The sequence below is a fragment of the Salvelinus alpinus genome, chromosome 17 (genome assembly GCF_045679555.1).
Source record: "Salvelinus alpinus chromosome 17, SLU_Salpinus.1, whole genome shotgun sequence".
NCBI classification, from domain to species: domain Eukaryota; kingdom Metazoa; phylum Chordata; class Actinopteri; order Salmoniformes; family Salmonidae; genus Salvelinus; species Salvelinus alpinus.
Window position 1 is genome coordinate 10508027 of NC_092102.1, and position 12998 is coordinate 10521024.

General features: G+C 46.2%; 1 protein-coding gene across 4 annotated transcripts in view; it reads right to left on the reverse strand.

Annotated features, from left to right (window-relative positions):
- The window catches only part of LOC139542101 (sterile alpha motif domain-containing protein 11-like), a 100612-nt gene that overhangs the window by 35040 nt on the left and 52574 nt on the right, over positions 1-12998 (reverse strand). For all 4 annotated transcript variants that reach the window (XM_071347136.1, XM_071347135.1, XM_071347134.1 and 1 more), the window contains exons 5-6: positions 8410-8502; positions 2701-2862 (exon numbers count right to left, since the gene is read on the reverse strand). In XM_071347136.1, coding sequence (XP_071203237.1) covers positions 2701-2862; positions 8410-8502 — 255 coding nt within the window. The remainder of the gene's footprint in view (positions 1-2700; positions 2863-8409; positions 8503-12998) is intronic.

The window sequence follows — 12998 nt, forward strand, 5'->3', positions numbered from 1 at the left end:
GCTGCAGCTTTGTACCTGCCACTGCACGAGGGGGGGCAAGGCCTGGTGGACATTTCCTCTAGGATCATGGCTTTCCGGCTTCAAGCAGCCCAGAGACTGTTGTACAGTGACGGTTCTAGCTGGGTCGACACAGCCTACGCACTGATGAGGAGAGCAGGCTGTTTGGGCTTAGACAAGCACCTTTTCCTCTTAAAGCTGGAGGGGGGTGAGTTGAATGGCCTGACTCCATTCTATGAGTCTGTTATGCAGGCTTGGAGGATTCTGGTCAAGTCCCGTAAGGCCGGCACGCTACCAGGGATGTGGCTTTTTGAAGAGCCTCTTTTTTATAACACTGCCATCCAGTCCAGTGCTCTGGGTTCAGCCAGCCTGCGTTCATGCCTGTTAGGTGTCGGGTGCACCAAGCTGGGTCATCTGATGCAGAGCAGGAGCAGATCGTTGGAGGAGCTGGGAGAAAGAGCGGGGATCCGATCATCTCGCCTACTGAGGAAGGTCGTCGCTGAGGTCTGTGACTCCTTGCCAGTTCTTCATCGTCAGTATGTGACTGACATTTCCAATTCTGATCGGTGGAAGGAGGGTCTGGATTATGTGTTCCCTGCACTGATTGTTAGTGCTGCGGTGGGGGCATTTGAGGAGGACGTGGGGATGCTGCTTTCCTTCGATACCCCGGAGCTGGGGGATTTCAAGGAGGTGGGAAAGAAGGCCATGTACAGAATATGTGTAAAGGTGTCCCATGCCTCTTCCCTGGAAGGGGTAAAATCGACGAGGTGGGCGGGTGTGCTTGGTCCAGGTGCTTCCCCAAAAGGCTGTTGGCGATCATTATACAAACTGCCGATTGATAAGAGGACAGCTGACCTCCAATGGAGGATCATACATGGAGCTATAGCCACCAACATGCATCTGGTACACCTGGACCCTACTGTTGGGGAAGGGTGTCCATTCTGTGCAGAGTCTGAAACTCTGGCACACCTGTTTTTACTGTGTCCCAGGTTGGTCGGGATGATTGACCTGATCACTGACTGGTTCTCAACGTTGGGAGAGGTTTTCTCTTCCCAACTGTATATATTTGGGCCAAAGTACAGGTTCAGTCAAAAGGGTGTCGTTGTGTTGCTTAATTTTGTGTTAGGGGCAGCAAAATTAGCGATATGGAAGACCCGAAAGAACAGTATTCGGGGACAAGGGTCTGTGGATGTGGTGGGAATGCTGGAGGGAATGGTGGCAGCGAGACTAAGGGTTGAGTTTGCCTATTATAAACTTGTCAACAATATTGATCTGTTTTTGAGTATATGGGGTATTCAGAGGCTGTTGTGTTTAGTTACTGTGGAGGAGGAGTTGGAGTTGTGTTTTTAATTGATGTGTAACTGTGGTTTTGTATGAGTATTTATTGTGTGGTGGGCTCCCAGACCCAATAAAGATTATTTCAAACTCAAAACTCTCTCTCTCTCTCTCTCTCTCTCTCTCTCTCTCTCTCTCTCTCTCTCTCTCTCTCTCTCTCTCTCTCTCTCTCTCTCTCTCTCTACCTAACTCCTAACCCCTAACCTTATTTATTTATTTTACACCTCGAAGGGCATAGATAAACTGTAGATAAAAAGGAATGTGGGCAGAAAAGAAGGTAGAGGATTTTGTTGAAACTGAAAAGAGAGAGAGAGCATCCCCACGAGATGTCTGCATTGCGCCATAGTGTCTGCATTGAAAACAGAGCGCCTTCTGGGAAGGGAAACGGGGAGAATATGGCACCCTGGGCCATTGAACCCCCAAAATGCATTGCACTTCAGCCCTAATTCTTCTCAGATGCAGGGCGGAGGCCAGTAAAGCCTTTATAGGCTTCGCCCCTTAGATTTGCAGCCTGCAATTAAAAATCATTACTAATCAAATGAAAATAAAAGTAGCTCAAACTACGTTTGGGGCTGGGATGTGAAATTGATTCGATTTATGCTACCGCAAATGGAGTCGTAAATCCTGGCCGCAATTAATGTTACATTCTTTTAAAAACAGAGGAAAGGATAACAATTGAGGCCCCGCAAGTTTAAAGTGGTGGCGAAACGAAAATACACCCTGCCACATGTTTTACTGTCCCCCCAATTTTCATATTCGATCTTTCCAGTTCCAACCCAGTTTTACCATAAGTTAAGAGATGTCAATTTCAACTCCCGCAAAAAAAGAAAGAAAAAAAAAACCTAAGAAAAAGGACACACTCATGGTTTACATGGTATTGGGAGATTTACAGCGTTGGCTGACAGCCAGTGAGTGAGCAGCGGATCGATAGCGGCATCTGTGTGTGCTGGCTAGGAGTGCTGTTTAAATCGGAGCACAGCATCAGTCACAAATCACCCAGAGTGACATTTTGACATTGGGTGGGCTGGCACCCCAAATAGAAATGACAGCAGTCTCCATGCTGGAGATTTACACTGGCATGGTGGCATACGCACAAACAGATGCCACAGGAGAAAAGGCCACAACCCCGGGGTCACCACTAGCAGTGGTTGACTAGGGTCAGGTGTGTGTATAGCTCTGGTGTGTGACAGGCCTAAATAAGGTAGTTAGGTGACTGAATCCTGAAGTTCTGATATAACGAGCGGATGTTTAGGAGGAGGGTAGGCTTCACGACTAGACCCTGACTAGGACAGCATCCACCGACACACACGTGTGCGCGTGTCTAGGTGGACACACACAAGCACACAAACACACACACACTAGTCTCACCATGGCTGGGAAGGCCCATGTTGTTGGCCAGCTGGTAGAGGCGCTGTTGCTGCTCCTCGTAGGAGCCCTGCTCGTTCAGCGCTGACATAATCCGCCTGTAGTGCTCCTCCGGGGTCATGTGACTGTGGCCGCCTCCCTCCAGCACGGGGGTGTGGGAGTTCTCTGTGGGGGGGGGGGGGGGGGGCAGGAAGAGAGTTAGCACACCATTAACGCAACATTAACTATGAACTCATCGTTGACCAATAACACTATCTCATGAATTAACTCACCATTAACTCACCACAATTTCACCATTAATTCACCACGAATTCACCACTAACTCACCATTAACTCACCACTAAGTCACCACTAGCTCAACACTATCTCAATAACTCATAATTATCTCACTATTAACATCACTATCAACATCTCATTGCTCGGGCTCCCGATTGGCACAGCGGTCTAAGGCACTGCATCTTAGTGCAGAGGTGTCACTACAGACACTGGTTCGATTCCAGGCTGTATCACAACCGGCTGTGATTGGAAGTCCCATAGGGAGGTGCACAATTGGCCCAGCGCTGCCTTGGTTAGGGTTTGGCCAGGGTAGGTCGTCATTGTAAAAAATAATTTGTTCTTTACTGACTTGCCTCGTTAAATAAAGGTTAAATAAAATAAAAATCTCACTACCATCTCCTCATGAACCCATGAACCCACCACTATCTCACCATGAACCCATGAACCCACCACTATCTCACCATGACCTAAATAATACCAAAACAGGGTGCTCAATACAAAGCTATCCTTCATTGAAGCAAAAACTCTTCATAAATACATCTAATCCATCAAAAAGGAATGGGGCCGACATTCACCAATTATTTCAAAATGGTCAACAACTATGGACAATAGTATAATGAGCTTTGTGTGGGGTAATGTAGAAGTCACTCTGATCTTATATTGCATGAATACAGAACTGTTTCCTGAGTGGAAATGTGTGAGCATATGTATGTTTGTGGTGTGATGTCGCTGTGCTTTGGTTGTAAAGAGGCGGTGTGATGTGTGATATCCGCTCTCTGTGTTGCTTATTTTCTCTCCCCTCTTTCCTCCCCCCCCATCTTTCTCTGCCTCTCCCCATCCCCTGTCTCCCCCTTCCCTACCCATTATCTCTCTCTTTCCCTCTCTCTCTCTCTCTCTCTCTCTCCAGTGTTGCTCTGAGCTCTGGCAGCAGTAACTTGATACTGGGAGTCAAAGGTATAGGAGGGGGAGGTTTGGGGGAGAGAAGGGAGGGAGGGTGAAGTGGTTGGCAGTTGAGGAGGAGGAGGAAGAGGAAGAGGAGGTGGAGGAGGATGAGGGGGTTATATTTACCATTTCCTCATTGAAACCCGAGCCTGGCCCCAGGCAGGCGAGAAAGAGTGGCGTGGGTGGGAGAAGGGGAGGGAGAAGGGGAGAGAAGGGAGGGAGGAGGGGAGGAAGAGAAGAAGGACGGGGGGAAGGGGGAAGGGGGAGGATAAGCACGCTGTCTCTGTCTCCCCCGCCAAGTTCCAACTAATCCACCCACCCAGGGACCCTCAGGTGTGTATGCGTGTGGTGTGTGAGCGCGTGTGTGGCAGTCACATTTGTTTCTTCCTATGGGCAGTGTGGTGTTTGCATGATTGTCTTAGTTAAAGTTGATTTGTGCCTTTATTATTGTGTGTAATGACGTGAGTGTGCGTGTGTGTGCGTGTGTGTGTGTGTGTGTGTCAACTTGTCTCTGCCCGTCTGCATTTCTCTCTTTATAAGCTCTGAAAGGGGTGCCAACAAACCCCCATCTTTCTCTCTCTTTCAGCTCCCAATCTATCTCTTTATCTCATATCTCTTTTTCCATTTGCTTGGGTCATTATGTTCCCCCATCAAGTGTTCCGGAGAGGTGCCTCGGACAGAAGGAACACACACACGAGGATGTGGCTCAGAAGGCTGAGCCATGAGATCAGCCGTGTTCTAAAGCTTATTTAATCAACCACTCCTCCGGCAAGACACACAAACACGCACGCAAGCAACACATTTAAGTCATTTAACAGACGCTCTCATTCAGAGTGACTTACGGTATGAGGCCGTGCATTTTCATACTGTTTCGAACTGGTCCGAATCTGTTCTTTTTCCTGCAGTCTGAACAGCCAAAAAGCAAATGGAATCGGATATTTCAAGCCACATTTGAAATCACCTTCGTAGGTGGTTTGAAGTCAGTTACAAATCTGATTCCTGGCCATACGACTTGTGTCTGAATGGTCAAATCTGATTTATTTGCCCTAAAGTGGTTTTTAGAATGTTATTTGGCATATCTTGTTGCTTACTAGCTACTCTGTTGACAGTTTGACATGTGGTAGCTAACTAGCCTGTTAATCGTTTACAAACAAATTAGTGAATTCGCTAGAACGCTACACAGCTAGCTAGTTGACTGCTGTGCCTTATCAAAAAAGACTTGTTTTGAAAGTTGGATCAACTTATCCATTTAGGCTTTGAAAGAGGCGTTCTTCTTAGGCAATATTAGGCATTGTATTGGTCACCTTAGCTTGCTACATAACTTCTGAGTGACAGGAAGCATGAGCACCAACACCGATTAGCATACACCACTGCGCGCACACACCCTTCATGACTATGACGACTAGCGTAGCCATGTCAGCAAATGACTGCTGTCTGAACACACACACATCCGTTTTGGTCACTTGTAACTTGCTGTTTGGAAAGTCAATATTCCAAAACGGATTTGAAAAACAAAACTGATTGGAGCATCGAGGTTCGCAGTGTGAGCAAGGCTTTAGTGGATACTCTAATGTATGTTCCTCCAGTGACGGCTCAGCCAGGTCAGAGGTCATGCACGAGGCAAAAGTCACCAAACACAGCACAGCACAGCACCACTCTACTCAACACACACCTCAGCACTACGTATACACCAAGTCAACATGGACAGATTGAAACCACTCGGTGATAACACAAGGTCAATTTAGAAAAAAGATGGTGAGAAGCACCAATCGTATGGTAAGCTATTCGCACCTAATCATGCTATTCCTTCCTAAGTTTGAAACATTGACCTTTTGAAGTTATGACCAACTAAGATGCACAGCAAGAGTGGATAGTACTGATGGAAGTACTGTGTTTGTACTGTGTTTGTGTGTGTGTGTGCTTTCATCTGTGTGTGGTGCGCTGTCTCTCTGTGTGTGTGCGGCCTATGCTGTCTTTGTGTATGTGCATGCATGCCATTTGTGTTGCCTTAGAGACGGGCAGGATAGGGGTGGGCTGCCCTTGACTTTGCCTGCTGTATGATGCATCAGTGACTGAGGAAGCCAGTCAGGACACCAGAGACAAGACAGGGTGGCCATGACGGCTCCTCGCAGAGACGCCAGTTTCCCACCACATAAGGGTGAAATGAATGGGAGGGAAGCGACTGGATGAGAGAGGTAAGGAAAGGAAGTAGCCATTCCTGATGGCTTGTACATATCTTTCTAAAGGCTGGTTTACCGTTGGTCTATCGACATGTCTACAGACGGTTGTCGCAGTGACATCATGAACATTCTCTTGTCGTCTGACAGCAAACTTGTCGTTGTCCTTATGAAAAAGTTTACACACAAAAACGACAGGCTGCATGACATCAGCACCCTGGTGGTCCAAAATAACCTAACTGGTGTATTTTAACACCAATAAACCCATCCGTTTAAAAGTGTATTTAGTATATGTCAATCTAGCAAACCAGGCAACTAAAAGCAACTTTATAAACAATGTGTTGGTTCGTTTCTAGCTTGTTGAAAAAGATGGTGAGAATGACCTATGGCAGACAGCTGCCTGGCTAGCCAGCTCAAATAATGACCACATCATTGCTGACAATGTCTTAACTGTAGCACATTTTTATTCATCATTACAGTAAAATAAACTCACAACATGATCATGATTTACAAGTTAATGGCGAGGAAATGACAGAAAATAGCTTACAGTTGTGAGTGTGAAGAAAGAAGAGCAGTGCATTCTACCGGAGGATTTCATCATCGGGGTCTGCCGGGTAACCATGACAACGGACGCAGCGACAGGTTCACAGTTGAACTTTTTTCCGTTTGTCTGCGACAAGGAAAGCGACGGTCTACAGGTATTCCACCGGAGTATAAAGGATATGTTGTTTTGACCAGCGACACTTGTCGCATTCTAATTGTCTACAGAGATGTCAATAGACGAGGTATAAACCAGCCGTAATACAGGAGAACGCGAGGGGCTGTGAGAGGTAACGCGAGAACGTGTCAAGTGCGTGCGCGTATGTGTTAGTATGTGCGCCGGTGGCGGTCAGTGCCGTTTAAGATGAGGAAGGACGATTTTTTTTTCATGAGCATGGCCTTATTTCTATTACAGGATGTTGGATGATTCTCATTCATATTCCATTCACCCAGTTCAATGTAGCAGTGATAAATTTAGGCTACTACATGATACTCAAATGTTCCCTGTAACCATCATGAGGTTGCTACAACCTAGACTATGAATGAAAGTTTATAATGTAGGTGCACACAGGTCGAGAGACCAATTTGAGGTGACAGACAGTGACACATGGACAGACAGTGACATTCAATACCGCCTTGCACACTCTTGCCTGAATCTAGCTAATGTAGGGTGTAATCATTAGTCCAACAGTTTATATCGGACAAATTCAGGTAAGTTTATCCTCGTTTTGTTCCATTTGTCAACAAAATCGGCACCCACGTTGTATTCCTTCTCGCATCTACGCGCTCTCCTCCTCTCACCTCTTCCATTCCCTTGTGGACTTCAATGCACAACACATCAGCTGTATGTGACCAGGCCCCCAAAAAACTTTCCAAGCCAAACCATATCATAACCGTTAAACACAGCCTACATTGTTGTCACCATGTTAGCTAAAGTGAAATCATAGTCAGCATAGCTAATAGAACTAGCACGTTAGTAAACCAGCTACTATCAAGCAGTAACGTTACAGTGTACAGTCAAGTAAGCAGTTACACCGGAGGTGTATTTCTCTCTTGCTTCTCCTTCATTTAAACTATTGTCTCTCTTTGAGTCAACTACTAACCACATTTTGTGCACTGCAGTGCTAGCTAGATGTAGCTCATGCTTTCAGTACTAGATTCATTCTCTGATTCTTTGATTGGGTGGACAAAATGTCAGTTCATGCTGCAAGAGCTCTGATGGGTTGGAGGACGTCCTCTGGAAGTTGTCATAATTACTGTGTAAGTCTATAGAAGGGGGTTAGAACCATCAGCCTCCTAGGTTTTGTATTGAAGTCAATGTAGCCAGAAGAGGACGGAAGCTAGCTATCCTCCGGTAACACCATGGTGCTACTTTGCAAAATAGTGTGTTTTAATCAATTATTTGGTGACGTGATTATATTTAGTATAGTTTTATTTGTATGAAATTCTCTGAGGATCCTTCACGGGTGTGCGTATGTCTATTTGTGTATGTGTGTGTGCGTACAGAGGCTAACCTCTCTGTAACACTGACCCACACTGTCACTCAACACCAGCTCACACCCAGTTTCTCTCCTTCCTGTAAATCAATGACGCTCCACTCCTCCTCTACCTCCACCTCTCCATCCCTACCCTCCTCTATCCTTCTCACAAACACATCTTTGTCCACCAAACTTCTTTATATTATTTTTCCTTCTCGGGTTAAACATAACATATTTCAGCACATCAGTAACATCACACACACACTCACGCACACACACACACACACGTGGAATCTTACCTTTGGGGGACACGCTGCGTGACTTCTTGCTGTCTGACGGGCACTCGCTGCTGCTGTTGGGGGAGTAGGCTCTCCTCTTGCCTAGAGGGTCATCTGTGAACAAAAATACATGGTTGGTGCTTAGAGAGAGAGAGAGAGAGAGAGAGAGAGAGAGAGAGAGAGAGAGAGAGAGAGAGAGAGAGAGAGAGAGAGAGAGAGAGAGAGAGAGAGAGAGAGAGAGAGAGAGAGAGAGAGAGAGAGAGAGAGAGAGAGAGAGAGAGAGAGAGAGAGAGAGAGAGAGAGAGAGAGAGAGAGAGAGAGAGAGAGAGAGAGAGAGAGAGAGAGAGAGAGAGAGAGAGAGAGAGAGAGAGAGAGAGAGAGAGAGAGAGAGAGAGAGAGAGAGAGAGAGAGAGAGAGAGAGAGAGAGAGAGAGAGAGAGAGAGAGAGAGAGAGAGAGAGAGAGAGAGAGAGAGAGAGAGAGAGAGAGAGAGAAGAGAGATGAGAGAGAGAGAGAGAGAGAGAGAGAGAGAGAATGAGTAGAGAAAGAGAGAGATGGGTAGAAAAAGAGAGAAAGGGACAGAGAGGGAGAAGCCACGGGTGCCTGAAGGTGTGCCTGTTCTGTCAAAGATGAGAGGGGCCCTGTGCTCCAGAGGATGACAGATCTGCCTGGGTTACTCACACATGTGTGTGTGTGTGTGTGTGTGTGTGTGTGTGTGTGTGTGTGTGTGTGTGTGTGTGTGTGTGTGTGTGTGTGTGTGTGTGTGTGTGTGTGTGTGTGTGTGTGTGTGTGTGTGTTTGTGTGCGTGCATGAGTGCATGTGTGTGTGTGTGTGTGCGTGAGAAGAGAGGGAATTCTGTGGCTCTCTTGCTCTGTCTCTCTCGTCCACACTATTCTTAACATTCTGTCTTACATTCCCTCTTCTCTCTCTCTCTCTCTCTCTCTCTCTCTCTCTCTCTCTCTCTCTCTCTCTCTCTCTCTCTCTCTCTCTCTCTCTCTCTCTCTCTCTCTCTCTCTCCCTCTCTCTTGCCCTCGTCAGTCATCACAAAAGCCATTGGTTGTGCTATTACTTATAAGAATGAATGCTCCAAACCTCGCAGTCAAAGAGGAGCAGTCAGAGTCACGAGAAAGTCAACCGTGGCTTCTGTCCTCGTTTCATCACAAATCTTAGCTTCATTCTTCCTCAGTTTATTGTGTCATGCCTCTCTCTCGTTCTCTGCCTCTCTCCCCTGAGTGTTTCCCTCTCTCTCTACGTTCTCTCTGAAACACAAACACACACTCGTCCTCTTTCTTCACCTCTCTCTCCCTCTCTATTTACCCTGCAGGTACGTTCGAACACTCCTCCAATCGGGGTCATGGGGGAGTTCTCTCGTCTCGCATTAACCCCCCCCCCCACCAGAGAGGAGCGCATCTAGTGTACAATTATAGCACCAACCCCGCTCTATCCCCCCTCTTCCCCCCTCTACAACTCCATCCCCCATCCTGGCCTCAAACAGACCTCAAATCAATATCCGCCTAATAAGAGTGGGTGGGGATGCAGAGTGCAAAGCATGTGGTGCGAGCAGGAAGGAAGGAGCCATTTGTCATTTTTCTCGCCCTCTCTTTTTGTCTCTCTGTCTCTTCCTCTGTCTCAATTCAATTAAATTCAAGGGCTCCTCTCTCTCTCTCTCTCTCTCTCTCTCTCTCTCTCTCTCTCGCTCTCTCGCTCTCTCTCTCTCTCTCGCTCTCTCTCTCTCTCTCTCTCTCTCTCTTCCTCATACTGCCGGCCAAGCCAAATGCAACTGCTTCCTACCATTTCTCTCGGTCTCTCTTGAAGCATTTATGAAACTGCTTTTTCCGGTTGCGCCCATCAACAAAACTGACTGTTAGAACTGCCAAATCCTCATGGATAGATGATTGAAAAACTGTATGGCTGAGAGGAATGGGGCAAAGGGAATAGCAAATACTGTAAGTCTGACAGCACAGCAGCCTGTCAAACATACAGTGAATTGAGAAATCACGTAACTAAACCAAACAAAAAGAAGAAGAAACTATACTATGGAAAATATAAAGAATGATAGTAAAACGCTTTGATAACAAAGATGGCGCCGATAGAGATGGCAGCTTCGCTTCAAGTCCTTAGGAAACTGTGCAGTATTTTGTTTTTTTATGTATTATTTCTTACATTGTTACCCCAGAAAACCTTGTGTGTGTTATTACATACAGCCGGGAAGAACTATTGGATATCAGAGAGACGTCAACTTACCAGCACAACCGGCACTACGGCCAGGAATACAACTTTCCCAAAGCGGATCCTTTGTCTGCACCTCCCAGAGCATTTGAACTGAATCCAGAGGCCGACCCAAAACAACGCGGAGGAGAAGGTGCCGGAACGGTCTTCTAGTGAGGCTTCGGATGCGCACACACCACCCACCGCTCCTGACTATATTACTCGCTAATGTACAGTCCCTAGTTAGCATAGTCGACGAAATTATGGCAAGAGTTGCTTCCAAAGACATATCCGGGATATGAGTCCGTACAGCCAACAGGATTTTCAGTGCATCGCGCCGACAGGAACAAACATCTCTCTGGTAAGAAGAAGTACGGGGGTGTATGTTTCATGATTAACGACTCATGGTGTAATTGTAACAAAATACAAGAACTCAAGTCCTTTTGTTCACCAGACCTAGAATTCCTGACAATCAAATGCTGACCGTATTATCTCCCAAGAGAGCTCTCCTTGGTTATCGTCACAGCTGTGTATATCCCCCCGCAAGCGGATACCAAGACGGCCATCAAGGAACTTCACTGGACTTTAGGAAAACTGAAAACCATATATCCTGAGGCTGCATTTATTGTAGCTGGGGATTTTAACAAAGCTAATCTGAGAACAAGGCTACCTAAATTCTATCAGCATATCGATTGCAGTACACGAGCGAGTAACGCACTCGACCACTGCTACTCTAACTTCCGCGATGCATACAAGGCCATCCCCCGCCCTCCTTTTGGCAAATCTGACCATGACTCCATCTTGTTGCGCCGCTCCTATAGGCAGAAACTAAAACAGGAAGCGCCTGTGCTTAGGTCTATCCAACGCTGGTCTGACCAATCGGATTCCACGCTTCAAGCATACTTCGATCACGTGGACTGGGATATGTTCTGGGTAGCCTCAGACAATAACATTGACGTATACGCTGATTCGGTGAGCGAGTTTATAAGGAAGTGTATAGGAGATGTTGTACCCACTGTGACTATTAAAACCTTCCCTAACCAGAAACCGTGGATTGATGGCAGCATTCGCGCAAAAAGGAAAGCACGTTCCACCACATTTAATCATGGCAAGGCGACATAACCGTATACAAACAGTATAGTTATTCCCTCCATAAGGCAATCTAACAAGCAAAGCGTCCGTATAGAGACAAAGTGGAGTCGCAATTCAATGGCTCAAACACGAGACGTATGTGGCAAGGTCTACAGAAAATAAAGCCTGTGTGTCTATGTACGCTGACGACTCAACAGTGTGCACATCGGATACGACAGTAAAATAAATAAATGACACCCTTAACATAGAGCTCCAGTCAGGTTTAGAATGGGCAACTAGCAATAGGCTGGTGCTAAATATCGCAAAAACGAAGGGCATTGTTTTTGAAACAAATCACTTGCTCAACCCTAAACCTCATCTAGATCTATTATTGAACGTGGCAACCGAGCAAGTTTAGGAGACTAAACTGCTATGTGTAACCCTATACAGTGCATTCGGAAAGTATTCAGACCCCTTGACTTTTTCCCAAAAAATTTAGGTTACAGCCTTATTCTAAAAATGTATTCAATTGTTTTTCCCCTCGTCAATCTATACACAATACCCCACAACGACAAAGCAAAACTTTTGCAAAAGTATTAAAAAAAAAACAGAAACATCACATTTACAAAAAGTATTCAGACCCGTTGTTATGAGACTCAAAATTGTGCTCAGGTGCATCCTGTTTCCATTGATCATCCTTGAGATGTTTCTACAACTTGATTGGAGTCCATTGGAGTAAATTGCAGTTGGTCCAGAACAAAGCAGCACGTATTGCACTTAGATGTACACGGAGGGTGAATGTCAATAACATGCATGACAATCTCCCCTGGCTCAAAGTTGAGGAGAGATTGACTGCATCACTATCGGTCTTGTGCGAGGTGTTGAAGGTACCGAACTGTCTGTTCAAGCAGTTGGGACACAGTTCGAACACTCATCGGTACAACACAAGACATTCAATCAGAGGTCTCTTCACAGTCCCCCGGTCAGGAATAGAGGAGGTGAAACACACTATATATACAACAGTATGTTGACTCCCCATCAAATTAGTGGACTCGGCTATTTCAGCCACACCCGTTGCTGACAGGTGTATAAAATCAAGCACACAGCCATTCAATATCCATAGACAAACATTGGCAGTAGAATGGCCTTACTGAAGAGCTCAGTGACTTTCAACATGGCCCCAAAAAGTCAGTTAGTCAAATTTCTGCCCTGTTAGAGCTTCCCCGGGCAAATGTAAGTGCTGTTTTGTGAAGTGGAAACGTGTAGGAGCAACAACGGCTCAGCCGCAAAGTGGTAGGCCACAGAAGCTCACAGAACGGGACAGGCGAGTGCT